General features: G+C 43.3%; 1 protein-coding gene across 1 annotated transcript; it reads left to right on the top strand.

Annotated features, from left to right (window-relative positions):
- The first annotated feature begins 1099 nt into the window (after positions 1-1099).
- On the top strand, positions 1100-13823 carry TMEM64 (transmembrane protein 64). Its single transcript, XM_049825059.1, has 3 exons — positions 1100-2078; positions 7715-7870; positions 11253-13823. The coding sequence occupies exons 1-3, from the start codon at positions 1311-1313 to the stop codon at positions 11445-11447; spliced, it is 1119 nt and encodes a 372-aa protein (XP_049681016.1). The 5' UTR covers positions 1100-1310; the 3' UTR covers positions 11448-13823.
- The last annotated feature ends 2857 nt before the right edge of the window (positions 13824-16680 follow it).

The following is a 16680-nucleotide window of genomic DNA, read 5'->3' as shown; positions in this document are numbered from 1 at the left end:
ATACGGTTCCTGTCATTAGTAACACCAGAGCAACAGCAACCTGCAAAGCTGTCAAGCCTCAGCGAGGCTCCTGAGAAGACACCCCTCGAAACTGAGCCCTCGCTGCATATTTAGGCTGTTTCTTTCCTTCCAGCAATGGCTCAAAATTCAAGCTCAAGCCATCCAAAAGCGTGTCTGAGCCTCCAGCCATGTGGGCCCGGCAGCTGGGTGAGCCAAGCTGTCCCGATGCGGCGGTGCCATAAGCACCACGCAGTAGTCGAGGAGCTGAGGGGCCTTGGTTGTCACCCCTTGGCTCCAACCCCCGGCCGCTGGCCGGGAGAGCCTTGTCTCGCCGGTGAAGAGGAGGACACCGGGGTGTTTGTGACACGAAGCCTTCAGGTAAGGGAGGGAAAGTGGCCGACGCGTCACGGGAGCCCGAGAGTAACCGTCTCGTCGGAGACGCCTCAACCACGCGCTTCTCTGACAGAAAACAACCAGCTTTGCAGCACGGCCCCTCCGGATCCCGCCGCTAAGGCTCCGCCGCCAAGGAGGGCGCTTCTGAGAACGGGGCGGGAAAACGGCGGGGACGCCGGCGGGCGGCTGCTTGAGGCGAGGGCGAGGGCGAGGCGGGAGGGGCCGCGGCGCCCCGCGGAGGCACACCCCGGCCGGCGCGGAGCGGGGCGGGGCCGGGCCGAGCAGAGTGGGGGGCGGGCCGCGGCGGGGCCGGGCCGGGCAGAGCTGGGGGCGGGCCGCGGCGCTGCCGCCGAGTCCCGCAGCGGGGCAGAGCGCGGCTGCCGCCGGAGCCGAGCCTCCTCCCCCTCCGCTGCCAGCGGCGCCCGGGCTGCCACATCGGCACCGCCGCTCCGAGAAGGCGCTTGCCGGAGCGGAGCGGGAGCCCAGCGCACCTGGAGATGGAGCCCCGCTGCCGCCGCTGCTTCTGCTGCTGCCGCCGCCGCTGCCGCCCCCCGGGACTCGCGCTCCGCCAGGGCCGCCGCTGCCTCTGCCGGGACGGAGAGCGCGGCGCCGCCGTCTAACGCCGCAGCCCCGGCGGCGCGGCCGAGAGGGGAGGCAGCGCGGAGGCCGCCGCCGCGGCCCCTCCGCCCGCCGGGCCCGCGCGGCGGCGGCGGCGAAGCGCGGCCCCCTCCTCCCCGCCCTCCCCACTGCCGCTTCCCCGCCCCCGCCCGGCCCTCGGCTGGGCTCCGCCGCCGGCAGCCGGGCCATGGCGGGGCGATGAGGGAGCGGCCGCCCCTGCCCGCAGGCTGCGTGGGGAGGCGGGAGGCGACGGGGCCGGGCGGCTCGGCGGCGCTAGGGCCGGGCGGCGGGGCGAGGGGATGTGGGGCGCGGGGGCCGCGGCGCTGCAGCTCCTCTCCCGGGCCGTGAAGCAGGCGGCGGCGCAGGGGGCCCGGCAGGACCTGGGCCGCTGGCTGTCCCGAGCCGCCGGGACGGCGGCAGGAGGCGGCGGCGGGGACGCCGTCGGCTTCGTCCCGGCGGAGGCGGCGGGGGCCGGCGGGCTGCTGCTGGGGCCCTACGCGGAGCAGGGCGGGCTGCCGCCGGCGGAGCTGCTGCTCTGCCAGCTGCCCGAGGCGGGCGGCGGCGGCGGGCCCGGGCTGGCCGAGGCCCGGGGCTGGCGCTGCTCCTGCTGCCTCCTGGGCACCTGCTGGTGCAAGAGCTGCCTCAGCGTGTGCGTCCTGGCGGCCCTCTGCTTCGCCTCGCTGGCCCTGGTGCGCCAGTACCTGCGGGACCTGCTGCTCTGGGCCGAGAGCCTGGACAGCCTGGCCGGCGTGCTGCTCTTCACCGTGGGCTTCATCGTCGTGTCCTTCCCCTGCGGATGGGGCTACATCCTGCTCAACGTGGCCGCCGGCTACCTCTACGGCTTCGTGCTGGGCATGGGGCTGATGGTGCTCGGCGTCCTCGTCGGCACCTTCGTCGCCCATGTGGCCTGCAAGCGGCTGTTGGCCCGCTGGGCGCGGGCCAGGATCCAGGGCAGCGAGACGCTCAGCGCCGTCGTCCGCGTCGTGGAGGGCGGCGGCGGCCTCAAGGTGGTGGCTCTGGCACGGCTGACGCCGATCCCCTTCGGGCTGCAGAACGCCGTCTTCGCGGTGAGTCCCGGCCCGGGCCGCGTGCCCCAGCCCGGTGGCTGCGGCCAAGGAGGACACTCTGGCTGGGAGGACGGCTCGCAGCGTGGCGGCCAGGGTGGCTGGTGGAGGTTGCCCCCTTTCCCGGGAAGAAACTTTGGTTTCTTTCTCTTTTAACAACGGTAAAAAAGCAGCTCCCCCCTGCCTGCTCTTGCTAGCGGCTCTTCCGTGCTCGCGGAGGGACGGCGGGCAGGTTCTCGAGGTGCCTCGCTCGGTGGCATTGCGTTAGAGTTGCTCTCCGGCTTTTGAGACTCTGTTCTGGTGTTAGAAAGAAGCACCGAAGAGCTGTGTAGCAAAATCTGCGGAGAACTCTGCAGTTTTAAAGTGCTTGTGTTTTTAAAGTGATCTGAGTGGAGGAAAAGTTGGATTTTTAAGCAGTCTTGCCAGATCTCCCTCAGCTGCTTAATATGAATAACCATACTGGAAAGAAAGAAGCAGACAGATTAAAATTCTTGCTTAGTTTGGTGGTTGTTTGTAGCATACATCTAGCAAATCCATAAAGAGTGTTAAGTCCATGGACACAAGAGAGGCTGTGCAGTTTGGACAGAGCATTAAGATGTAGGCTCACAGCTGAAAAGGGACTTGGTACACCAGAGTGGTACTGAAAGTTAATTTAAACTTGAGTTCAGAAAAGGGTTGGACTTGCTTTTCTTTCTACTTTTAGATGAAGATTGGTACATTCTTTAAGAAAAATTATTTAAAACTTATGATCTCACTGTTCTCTTTGATCATCTTAAAGGAGAAAGTGTAGACGAATATAGAGGGTATTGCTTTTGAGTGCCATCATGCTGATGACAATTTCAGACCGTCAATTCTTCCTGAATGCTTTGGCTGAAGGATATGGCTTTGGCTGTGTGTTATGCCTCAGTGGTGTCTGCTAGCTCGGTAAAATCAAAACAGAGCAAACCAGATTGTGAAATACTTTACAATGTTTAACACTAACTCCTATCTTCTTTAATGTAAGAGACCCTATAAACAAGCGTTTTGGTGTGCCGCTTTCTTATAGCACGCTTTCCATCCCCCATCAGCACTCCTGATCCTGTACCCTTCTGAAGCACTTGCTTAATTTTGGCAGAATCATCTGGTTGAAATGAGTGGGTCACTGAATACCAAATTTGTTATTTAAGAAAAAATTAATCCCCACAGTTTTTAGGGGTTAACACCCACAACAAATATTTAAAATTGCTGTGTATAAAACTGTGTGTGCTGGGGCATTTGCCTCATGAGCTGCAATCTCCTGCCCATAAAAGCTGTAGCAACTTATAATTTCTTTTTAAGCAGATCCATTAACCATTTCCTTGTTATGAATGAGAAGACCCGCCCTCAGCTGTTTTATTTGTTTACCTGTGTTGCTGCAGTACTGAGGAAGCTTAGACCCATGCAGCCAGGAGCAGAGTACCGCTGGAGCCCAAGGTCCTGGTGTAGCAGATGAAGCTTCTGCTCTAGTGTGACTCTCCTAAAGTGGGGAGAGCTGTTGTGCTTTGGTTGTTCACAGCTTCTGGGTGTCACTTGAAGTAGTCAGCAGATGTTGTAGGGCAGTATTGGATATGAAGAACTGACCAGAGAATTACTGAGTTAAAATGATTTTCTTCCTGGCATAACCATTCTGTTGGAAACAAGATTCAGCAGAGTATTCAGGCCAGTGCAATATTAAAATGATGCTGTAGATCAGTGCTTTGTATTCTCTAAGTACTGCAAGCTAAATAATTTTCTTTTCAAGTGGAAGGTATCAGTATTAAAATAACAGGTAGGAAATGAGACGAAACCAGATTCTTGAGTATGCCAAATAACTTGAATGTTGCCTGCTAAAATTAGTTTGGTTTACATTTATTATTCTGGATTTATTACTTTGCAGCATAGTCAAATAGAGCACAGTGTGTTCAATTTTTAACCGAGAACATTTAATATGAACTACTAGATTACTGCAAAATAAAATGTTGCATGCAAATCTGGGAATTCAAGGCAGTTTCTTGCTGTGAGTCAAGCTTAAGCTACGTATAGAATACAAAATTCTGCCTACACAAACTGAGTTGTCATTTCTTTGAAATTTGATTTATTTGAAAATTTAATGGTCTACTTACATTTATAATGCAAGGGGATTTGGGGTGCCCTAACTATCTATCTATTCCCTGTGCTAGCAACTTCAGGAATGAATTTGAAAAGGATTGCTCTTAATAGTAGAAGAAAGAACAGTGAACTTAAGAAAACCTGCACGTCTTTAATTTGCCAGCAGTCTGGTCTATGCGTGTTTTCTGTGTGCATATTTAAGTAAACTGGAGATACTGAGAACACTTAAGTGAGAGTGAAGGGAGGAAGTGACACATGAGGTCCAGGACAAGGCATAACCTTGATGTGAGAGGGGTCATCTGCAGGGCTGGGACTAATGAGTTTCTACAAGCACTAGTTTAGTGGTGTGTACCATCTGCTGAGGGTTCTGGGGAGGTTGAATTGCAGAGGAATGTACAGAAGGAAGGAAGAGCTTCCTAGCATTTAATTAGTGATGGGATCATATTATTTGAAACAGCACTAGAGGAAAATTAACACGAATGTCTTAGTTTCTCACCAGCCAGACATGAACATCTTGCTTCTTAAGGTCATTCTGCTGCTCTTTGGGAAAGAGCCGATAGTAGGAGCATTGGGGTAATGTATTTACTTGCCTTTCTGGAAGACCTAGAAACTTCTTAACTGAAAGCATGTTTGTATTTCTCTTTGAGTGGGTTTTGCTTACTTATCGTTCCTGTGGTGCCAGCGTGGCCTGATAGCTTTTACTAAGTGTTTGCCCATGCACAGCCCTCTCCCCTTGACAGCTGAGTGTTCTGAAGGCAGGTCTGGAAGGAGGGCTGGTATGCAGGTTATCACCTCCTTCCCACTACTGGGTCCCTGGAGCTAGATTTGTGCAGACTGATTATTTGCAGTGCCAGGTGTAGCTTAGATCAGAATTCATATTTCTTCTTTCTCCTCTGAGAGGAATATTGTACAGAGGAAATAATGTGTCCCAGTGTGCATCTCCGGTTCGAGAAATGCACACAGTGAAATCAGAGTTCAAGAAATGGTACCAGCTTTGCAGGAACATGCAGGGGCTGCTTACTTTGCTTGTTGGAAAGTTGCTAGCTATTTTTTGTTTTGTTTATTATTTGGTACCTGGGTTTTTTGGTGGGGTTTTCTGGAGAAAGTAAAGAGCATCAGAATTGTTCTTTGGTCTCGGTTGCTATCTCACCTGAAACACAGGATTTCATAAATTGAGGGGCGAGAAATCTGCTGCAATCCCCAAAGGCATGTGAGCTCCCAACAAAGTCCTGACACGAGCATTTATTCTTTGACAGGACTGATCCAAAGGTGTCAGCTGCAAAGAATACACAAAAGTTTTACTGGACAAGGCCTGTCCAAGGTTTAGTGGGAGAATTTCTGGCTAACGCTTTTGTTACCAGAGTGGTTAGGTAGTTCTTAAGTTTTGTTTTAACACATCGGTATGGCCTATAACAATTGCATCCATGCTTGCATTGGGATTTCACTGTTAATTTCTGCTGACTTGAGCTTTCTGTAGAGACAGAGTCGTGGTAGCTTCTGTTTGGCAGCTTGGCCACACAGACCCCAGTCTGGCAGGTTTCTAGAACAGTTAAAGTTTCGTAGAAGGAAAGACATTAAAAGCTGTAAGTTTTATTGAAAATTTGTCTACTTCCTCTGCCTTCCGGGGGAAAGGATACCACTGTAGGTCTAAACCCTGCAAACCAGCAGTTAAAAGGGCACCTGTAAATTCTGCCCCCTGCCCTTGACTTTCATTTTAGTGGGAAGCACATGTCTCAGTCCAGCGTATCCATTGGCAGCCTCCCCTTTGTTTGGAAACAGTCTCTCTCATGGCCCAGGAGGTCCAGTTGCTGCAGGACCAGATCCAGCCATGCAAACATGTTGCTCTGCAACCAAAATGTCCTTAATATGTATACAGAAATGAAAGAGGTGCCTGGGAGTGTTGAAACAATCTTTGGGAAGTTTCCCAGCTCCATTAGATTTAATGACAGTGTTCTACTTAGCAAATCTTGCCTCAGCATTAGTATTTCAGAGACTTTTAATAGCAGTTCCTTCATTCCCTTGCCAATATGGCAAGTTTTGGTTGTGCATTCTTATTACATGGCTGAGATTACTATAAATTTTAAAATAAATAAATAAAAAGTAAGACTTCTTAAACCATCAGTCAAATATGAAGTTCTGACATAATTCCATAGTGCTTTTTCATTTGAAATCTAAATTAATCTTTTATAGAAAGGGAGATGTATTATTTGCGTTGCTTGTATATATTTCAGTCTGTGGGATGTGTAATTTGCAGTGTGAAGTTTGGAATTGGCTTAATGGGTCTTGTTCCAGTGAATTATTCTTAATCTTTATGCTTCACTGCATTCTCCTCTGCCATTGCCCTTCTGTCCTCCCAGAAACTTAACACTGATGGTGCTTAGAGCTCTGAGAATTCAGCACTGTGACTTTCATAGTAACCAAAGTTTATTTTAAGAATAGGATGATGAAATGAGTAACTTTGCTGCTATTCTCTTGTCTTCGACATTGTACAAAACTGTCAAGGTCAATAATTTCAATGTAGGCTCCCAGTGTTAGGGGCTGTTCTTAATTAGAACTTGTTTTATTACTATGTGATCAACTGAATTGTCTGGAAAATTCCTTAGGCTGCTTCTTTCAAAATCACCCTTTTCATACTAATTTTTAACCCATAGTTTCCTCCTGTTTTCATTTTTCTTATGTAAATATCTTTTGCCCTCTTGGCTCTTGAATTTAATATTTCCCAATGGCTGCTGATACTAATTTAGCTAGTGCTGTGTACTTTGTTCCCTTGTAAACTGTCCACATACTGACTCAGAACAGAAATTTCACAGCAAAGAGAGGAAAATATCTTGAAGTATTATTAGTGTTTTTTTCCAGAGAAACTAACAAACAGCTATAGCCCCATATACTGGGTTTTTTCACTAATTAAAGTGTGACACAAAATATCTTTGGTAGAGAATCTTAATGATACCCATGTGTGTCACTGATAGATAATAGATATTGCTACTAGAGATCACTGATAGATATATGTATCTTAGCGCCCCTTGCAGAGGCAAATCGTATCTGCCATTCCGTTTACCTAGATCATATTTAATACAGTGACATTTTGAACAGTTACCTCTTTTATTAGTTGCCATACATGTAAAAAGCAAAGCAAATAGATTTTTGCTTTAGACTTTCACATTTGGTAAAGTAATTTCTTCCCGCAAGCAAATTCTCATAAATTGTAGGGCTCCGTTCACCATGAAGAAATAAACATCTTCAATGAACAGTGTAATTGCATCCTTAGTTAATGACCTTTGCACAGAGATGTTGTGTAATGTAAGATGAAATGAAATAAAACCTAGTAACTTCAAAAAGGCCAGATGAAAACTAGCCACGTACTGTTTTATTGTGTTATCTTAGATTCACATACAGTGGAAAGTTTCAGTGAAGGAATGTAATAAATGATTTCATTTTTTTGCATGGATGCTTGTGGGAGCAGCAGTCTGGTGGTTTCTGCACCTAGATTGTGTTGGAGCTGTGCTCGCTTTCTTACACTTTCTTTTACTCAGATTACAGATTTGTCACTACCGAACTACCTGATGGCTTCTTCAGTTGGGCTGCTTCCTACTCAGCTCCTAAACTCATACTTGGGCACTACTTTGCGCACCATGGAGGATGTGATTGCAGAACAAAGTGTTAGTGGCTATTTTATATTCAGTTTACAGGTAAGATGAAATAATTGCTCTCATAGACCTTGGTAACAGTAATGTCAGTCTCTGACTGTTTGGGTAAGCAATGGTTCATGGAAACAGTCATTTTCTTGTGTTTGAGTTTATTTCTTTATCCCCCTAATTTCTTGCTCATCTGCTGTACCAGTGGGATTCAAGACAGGACTTTGCTTCTGGAGACAGTAGGCAAGTTTCCTTCCTGTAGCTTTGTCTCTTCAAGTCATTGAATCTTAGCTTGGGAAACTGCATGCCTGTAGGAACATGTATGAGACGTAGAGAGATTCAGCATTGCTGATTTCTCTTTCAGACTGTACAGCCTGCAGTGTAAACGGGGTGGGCTGCAGGAGGCTTGGGGCAATGCATGTCTCAGGGCTTAAGAGCTGCTCTTTGTTGGCATAACAGCTCCCTAGTCTGAGGCAGCTGACCTCTTACAGACTGAGAGCCAAGCAAGTATGGCATGTGGTATTGAAAAGTAACAGGTTTTAAAAAGTGTTTGATGTATAGCTCTGTTATTGGTATTTTCAGTAGATTGTGTAAAGCTGAGCTGACGTTTCTTTTTCACAGGCTTATTGACTGCTAGATACCCAGGGAAATGGGTTTCCAGTGTACTGTTCTCTTTTGATTTTGCTTTCTTCTGTTAGAAAAATTTAATTCTTTCATACCTCACGTGACACAAAGCAGAACTTACTCAGTGTTCTCTTTTTCTCTTTCTGCCACAGTTTTGTCAAGTTTTCTTCTCTTGCCCTCTGTGGTAATTTCCTGCTGAATTGTAGACTTTGTCAACGCCCCCCTACACAAAAGCTGACGTGCCACTGACTGTGAAGTAGTGTGCTCAGGGTGCTTAGACTCAGCACCTGTTCAGTGTTCACTATTAGCATTGAACACTCCTGATTTTGCATAGGTATTTAGGATGAAAAGTGCTGTAGAAATGCACCTAATTTTGCAAGTGAGTAAATTTGTGAGAAGTATATAGTACCTTTACATGAGCTTAGCCAATGAAATAATTTGTCAGTAAATCTTGGCGGTAATCCTTAAGTCTGAGACCATTACGAGCACAGAGGTAGTATTTCAGAACCAGATTATATATTAAAACCTGCTCTGACAGCGTCGGTGCGTCAGGCTGTGTTTGACCAGCAGTTACCATGGTTTGCAGACTTTTAGTTGGTACTGCAGTCATTTATCTTCCTCAGTTTTTACAGTCATAAAGCTGACATTTAACAATGCTAAGATAGAAAACTAAGTCTAGAACCATTTGAACCACCCCCCCCACCCCCCCCAAATTATGTGTTCTTAAAAAGAACATATAATTTATAGACTTCATAGGACAGGTTTATGAGTATTAAAAATGCCTTTGTAAATGTGATCAATAGATCAAAGAGAAAATAAATGGTTACTTGATCAGCTTTCATTTTAGTCATGAAATGTTATTTCCAGGGTAGTAGTTTTTAGTGGTCTTTCCCTTTTTTTTCCATTTTTTTTTTTTTTTAAATGACATTGGCTCCTCTTTGCGGATTATATATAGGTTGTACCATAACTGTCACTTAGGTAAGTGCTAGCTGGAGAGGCTGAATGAATAGGAGTGCTCACCTCCTTGAGAGCAATCCTTGGGACCTAAGTCAAGGGGAGCCTGTTAGTGGAGGAATTACTTATGTTCTCCCACTTTCAGGCATCTGCCTGGTGCTTTGCCTTGTTGGGCTTTAATGGGACTTTGATTTAGTAAATAACTCTAAAAATCCTTCACATTTCATAGTTGTCTGTGTGTATATATTTTTTTAAATTACTCATCTAGGGAACTAGGTTACTGGTAGTAATATTTCTGAAACAAGACAAATTTAAATATTTGGCTAAGCTTTTAGAATAGAATTTTTCCTCTGTATTCAGAATTTGGTGTCTGTAGTCTGTTTTTGACTCTTACATTGGCCAGTTTTTGAAATTTATAACTTGAATTCGTGAAGAAAATCTTTCTCACCACAAGGATAGTCAAGCAGCGGAGCAGTTGCCCAGAGAGGTTGTGAAATCTCCATCTTTGGAAGTTTTCAAGGCTTGACTGGACAAAAGTCCTGAGCAGCCTGGTCTGATCTTGCAGCCAGCCCTGCTCTGAGCAGCAGGTTGGGATAGAGACTGCTAGGGATGCCTTCCAGCTGCAATTATCCTATGACTGTACTTGTCAATCATCTTACTTGGTCGTATTCTAGCATCTTTTATGCCATGCTGACAGATGCTTTAAGTGATAGTCCTTAATGTTAAAACATAACCCTAGCAATTAATAATGAAGTTCACATTTTGGAGTAAAAACTTAGGTTCTGTTGTAAACAATATAACCTTTTTGGTTTTTTGAAAGAAGTTGCAGATTCCAGCTAGTTTCATAAAACCTTCTTAAAAAAGGCAGAGGAATTTGCTTCTTTCAAAGGGACTGTCACTATGAGACAGATGGATATTTTTTTATTTGAGGATATTTATTTTTTTTAAGGAGTATCTCAACTGAAAATTTAACTGGTGTTTTATTGAAACCAAAGGCTGCTCTAGGAAGTGCTGTGCATGCTGATGTCATTGAATGAGTAATTTCTAAGCAAAAATTGTCCCAAGTTTATTCCTGATAATTTTTGTGGTGAAAGTTTAAAAATTGTTAGTAATAAAATTTAGAGCAAAACCCTGAACTAAACCCCTAGTTTTAGACAATATCTCCTTCTTAAAAAAAAAAAACACCCCAAAATCATACCACCAACATCCTGTCCCCTCCCTGAGCCATCCTCCAGAAACCAAGTTCTTCCCATACAGACTACTATAAGTCACTCAGAAACTCTGATCTGTCCTGTTTAGTCCTGATATCTGAGAAGCACAGTGACACTGCTCCTCTCTGCTATCTTCCATACCAGAGGGGCAAGGACAAGAAGTTTTATTTCCTTTACTGTGCATCATCCTCTGTCTCTGCTGTTTTGCAAGTTGCAGATGCTCAGTACAGTTTCAACCTATTATTCACTTGGTACACAGAGAACAACACGCCTTTTGACTTACAGAAATACACCACTTAATTTGTGGAAACATTTTTGCCAAGAGAGAAAGTGAAGGGATTGCTTTCTAACAAGTATGTGGATGTCAATGGAAAGAAAGAAAACATCTTTTCAATTCATATAAATATTTTAAGTTCTATGTAATGACTATGTTCTTAGATGCTAGTTACATTGTTAGCATATGTACATTTAGAGCCACTCACTGGTTAAGTTCATCTCCCTTCTAATGTTTTGCCCGTGAAGCATTGAGTTAACAAATGCCTCCATGAATCTTTGTGTCGACGACTTTTTGTTTTGTTCAGAAGAGTTGCTTTGTATTCATGCTTACAGTTTATGTAGCCTGCAACACTCTTTTATTTTATTTGCAGATTGTCATAAGTATAGGACTCATGTTTTATGTTGTTCACCGAGCTCAAGTGGAACTGAATGCAGCTATTGTAGCGTGCGAAATGGAAATGAAGACATCGTTTGTTAAAGACAGTCAACCAAACATCAGTGGTTCAACCACATACTGCAACAAAAGGACAGTAGCATTCTCTGGAGGAGGTGTCAATATTGTGTGATTTCAAGTATTAATAAAGTAAGGTTTTGTGAACCTAAGCTATTGCCTAGAAATATCTATGGACAATTCAACTAGTTTTCAAAAAATTACAAGTGGTTACAGGTTGTACTGTGGCACAAACCAACTGACCAGCTCTTCAATTGCACATGGGGTGACTTCTAGTAAGAAAAGAAAGATGATGAAGTAACTTAAGATGTAAATGCAAATTTGGCTGCACCTTTGGTCATTTATTATGCCTGTCATGGCCTGTAGTCTGCACTTTAGGTTTTTTCCTTTGCCTCCTATAAACTGAGAAATGCTTCTATAAATTGAGAAAAGTAGCACAGAGGTAAATATTTTTCTGCTTTGCATTATTTATAAGGCTGAATAATTATATGCAGTAGAATTTTATTACTGATAAAGATGAATGAGAAAGTATGCAATTCAATGTATGTTATTCTTGAATGTGCTTTTGCTTTGGAATTGCTTCTACAACTTGGGGTGTATTATTTGGCTAATGATGGGACCATTTGGCTTTTCCTTCATTTTTGATTTAAAAAAAAAAAAAAGAACCCTATATAAAGTTTTGGTTGAATGTATTTTTGTAAGTCATTAAAAATGTTGCAGAGCCATGCGTATGTATTCACACAAGCTTAAATCCTACATTGTGGGACTGAAGTGCTCTTAAATAACATTTTAAGTTACACTGTGTAATATGCAAAGTAAAAGGGAAAATACAGAAGTTATAATAGATTGCAGTGACTGTTTGAAGGAGACTTCATGACTTAATTGTTGCTTTGGTTTTACCACCTTGGTGATTGTAACAAAGGGCTGTTCCATGTTAGTCCTATTTATAATATTTTTAATTGTTAAAAGGATGGAGTTTTTCAACTTGCATGACTGCATGTAATAAGGCTTCCAGAATAGGGAGCTAAATCTCTCCTTTAAACAAAGTGATGGGATACCGGCAGTACCAATCGTAAATGAAGGTGGCCTTTATTTTGTAAGTGACCCCCCCCCCCCCCTTTAAGAAGCTTTAAAAATTCACTTTGGTTGGCATGTTTTTGCTAAAAGTTCTACATTTTTTAAAAGACGCAATCTATTATAAATTTCATCAGAGTGAAGATACGAAAACTAGAGGTTCTCCTTGGAAAAATAAATAATCCAGTAACAGAGGAGGACAGTAATGTCTCTGAGACTCAGGAATTCTGACTCCATTTTTGCAAGACAACACTGTATTGGATAATGCTCCTTTTACGTGTGCTGTGGACTGTTTTTCACTGCGTTTGAATAGACTGGATAACCTGATAGTAACTTGTGTGTGTGTGTAAAAAGAAAACAACAATAATGCCTGAACATGATGTCTTGTAGGTGTGAGTTTCATGTAGAAATACGTACCAATGTTCAATTGCTCAAATACATGCAAGTCATCTGATACAAAAATAATGTAATGTATTGCTTATTTTGTAGTTATTTTGTGTAAGTTTTCAAGGATGCTTTCAGTCTTCAAAATTTTGTTGTTTTCTAATAGTATGATGGTGCCTCCTTTTTGTAAGGTTGTTTGTTGCATTCAAGCATTTTTGTCTTGTTGAGAATAGCAGGTTTTCAAGGTCGTTGGGAAGCAGAGATTTGATAGCCTCTAACAGTCTTACTGTGAGGATGTATAGTACTTGCATAACCTGACATCTACGCATTCCTTGGTAGTGGAAGTTCAATTTTGTTCTTTAAGTATGTATCCTTTGCAAACAGCTGTTCTTGGGTCTTATGACCTAAGGAACTGAGCTAGTTAAATGACACAACAAAGTTCAGATTGTCTCCTTTCTGTTGTTTTGGGGCTTGGTATTTTTTTTGGTTCGTTTGTTTTTGAAAAGGCAATCTCTATATACCTGGAAGTGTTCATTTATGCATCTCTGCCTCTGACAGCTCCTGTGTGAAAACAAGAGAGCCAGATAACTTTTTGATGGCGTTATTTGTCATCATAGTATAATTAAGCCCTTTCTTAACTAAAGGTTTTTTATTTTGTTTTTCTTGGAAAGAACAATCCTTCAGTAAATGAACTGATCTGAACTTTGCTCCATCTTGCCAAATCAACAATAGTGTTTTGAAGAGGGTATCTCTTTGCATTTTTAAACTAACTTAAGGTTGTGTTATTATTCGAGAACATTTCCCAAATATGTATTTTGAAGTGCTTTTATTTCCATGACATTTTGTAACCAGAGTAACTTCACTATGTGAACACTTTTGTAGTATGGAATTAGTTCTTAAGACTTTTGCATTTTGCTCGATACTTGTAATATTTGTGTACAAGTTAATGGGAAATGTGCATTAAAAGGAACTTTTCTGTACCATGCCAATCATAATTTTATACAATAAATTCACTCAAATTTCTTTAAAGGAATATGTATTAAATGTTTAGGTTGCTATGAAGTAGTTGGAAAGAGGGTACAGTGGACTGTCATCTTTACGTATGCATGCAAAGATAGTTGTCTACATTAAAGGAGAAACAACTCTAGGATTTAAGGATCAATTCCATGGGTGGGGAGTTACTGACAAGGGAAAGATGCCTGATTTTTTTTTTTTTTTAATTAAAATTAAATACATGCTTAATTCTGTTAAATACTTTGAAGGTTAGGTATTTGTAGCTGCCTTTTTGATAGGAGAATAAGTATACATGTGCTTACAAGACATGTGCTACGGAACCGAAAGAGGATTGATATTTTTGAATGTAAAGGTGATGTGATTTTTTTGTTGTTGTTTTTTTTTTTCAGAAGGTCTCCCTCCCTAGAGCAATTAAAAAATAAAAGGGTATCAATCCAGTTTAAATAATATGTGGCAAGTCACCTTCATGAATATTTTCTGAGTTGCCATGATAGTGAAATTTCTGCATTTTGTGTGTTAAACGTACCTAAATTGCAGGTCATACAGAAGAAGTCTCTCTTAACTCATGGCACCAGTTTTCTTTCTTCCTTCTTGTGGTAAGTGCAACCGTGTAATAAATTTGTCAAAATGTAACTTTATGCTAAAAAGGCTTGTGAGGAAAACTTTTTTCTGTCCAGGAGCTTTATATACTATTTTCATACTGATTTTTGCACATTAACTTCAACAAGTGTTGCCAAAGTCACATTTGAAGAATGGAAAACCTGCTCTTGCATGGTGCGTGGTTAGTGTCACATGTCAGATCCTTTGCGTTCATTTTCAGCTTTCCACCTGAGGCTGATGTGATTTGGATTTTGACTGACCCAAGATTACTGGAGTCATCAGTGGCCTTGCAAATAGTCTAGGATAAAATGCTTAAGATGAAATATTATAAATGTGTTCCCTTTCACTCTGTGGTCATTTTTAATGACAGAAGCAAATAGCTCGAGTAGCCCTGTGACAAGCTTCCTCACTATAAAAAATTCAAAGTTGGTACCAGTCCTGTCTATGTAAGATGATGATGGTTTGGGCATGAGAGAGTAGGAAATCAAGTGCAGAGGGGAAGCTGATGCAATTCTGCTGCTGGTGGGGAAAGCACCTTGGCCCTGTCCTCTCCAGTCCTGCAGAGTTAGTGATGTGCCTGGCAGCACAGGGATGATGGCTCTAACACATCTCCTCTTCATAGACATTAGCATTTGTCTCGCACTATCCTGCTATATTGATTTTTAATTTGTATTAATTTGTTAGTGATAAGTAGCAGGAAAGAACTGAGTCTGCAATTTCAATCCTGTCCCTTTCCTCCTTCAATAGATTATTCTGTCATATTGCTAAACTTAAAACTATGTTTAATGAAGGCATGTGCTCATTAATGTAAGTTAAGTCCTCCTTGCTAGCCAAGTGACACGTGTGTAGTTGGATGTGGGTTTTCAACTTGTTTGGAAAATTAGGTGGGCAAGATTTGTTGTTATGAGTGTGCAAAGTCTTCTAACTTTCCTTCTAATTATTTAGGACTTTAGGTATGTTGTGAAGTAAATTAGCAGAATAGATTTATTATACAGAGTCTTTTGTTTCTTTTGCTTTGTTTTAGAAAAAAAGTTTACTAGCAAGATAGCAGAAGAAGGATTTCTTCTGTCCTGGTCCTGGGATTTGAATATTGGGCATCATCCTTTCTGGGAGATGAGAATGTTGCCAAGACGTAGCACACGTAAGCTTAGGTGAGTCAAGGTAGTTAGGTGCCTGCTTCGGTGAAGAGGATTGTAAAACCTGTATCTTCAGGTCAGCATGGCAAGTCTTTTTTTAATCATACAATCTACACACCAGCACGGTTTGGCATTGGTGGCTGCAGTACATTGCTTCTCATCCCTCCTCATCTGCAGGAGGGGGAGTCTAGAGAGCTACAAGTCTTTCAAGCTGAAGGGGAAGAAATAGTAGTCTGAGCACAGTGGACACAGTTTGAGGAGGTTAAATTAACCTTAACATTGCCAGAACTGTCAATACATGTCAGTGTCTTGTTTTCTTAATTGTAGAATCCTTTGACAGCTGCTGCTTCTTTCTACAGGAGGGCAGCTGGGTAGCCTCACCTAGAGGTAGGTCAGCATTTTCGCTTCTGGAGAATTTTAGCATGTTTTGACTTTTGGACCCCTTAACTTCTGAAATAGCCTTTTGACAAATTTTGCTGACATTTCTCTTATTAGGATGGTTTAGTTTGTCCCAGTAAGAGGGCGAGATCATCTGGGGTGCAAATGTGTATGTACCAAGTATTCTTCATGCATTTGCGCCTGGCCCAAGAAGGAATTTCCGTAGGGCAATCTCTATGAGGTTGATTTGCTGAATGGGAGGTGTTTCCCTCTGTTCCCAGTGAGCTGTAACTGTTTCCCTCTAAGGTTGTGGGTGGGAGGAAGGAAGGAGAGGCCTGTTGTGATGGACTATTCTAATACCAAAATTTTGCTCTCTGCCTTAGAAACTTGATTGCTTAAGATCGCAGATATTCTCCATTTAATGTGAGAAATGGTAGGTGGTGAGGGAATAGACTAATGAATTCTGACTGTGATTTTTGTGAGGGAGTAACAATTTGCTTCAGTACGTGATAAAGCACCCAGATGGTAGAAGGATGGGGGGTTTTGTTGGATTTTTGGGGGGGGCGGGGGGGAGTGGGGGTGGTACTACTGGAAGCAAATAATGCTGAAATGGCAACAATATGAAGTTACTGCTGATTCTTTTGAATCTTGAGTTATTATGACTTTCGGATGTCTTTTACAGCTATGGGGAATAGCATCTCAGAAGCAGCTAGAGTAAGAACTCTAAGAGCATCTTGGTTTCTGGAGGTCTGCTGAATACAT

The sequence above is a fragment of the Accipiter gentilis genome, chromosome 2, assembly GCF_929443795.1.
Source record: "Accipiter gentilis chromosome 2, bAccGen1.1, whole genome shotgun sequence".
NCBI classification, from domain to species: domain Eukaryota; kingdom Metazoa; phylum Chordata; class Aves; order Accipitriformes; family Accipitridae; genus Astur; species Astur gentilis.
This window is presented reverse-complemented; position numbering and strand designations above follow the sequence as displayed.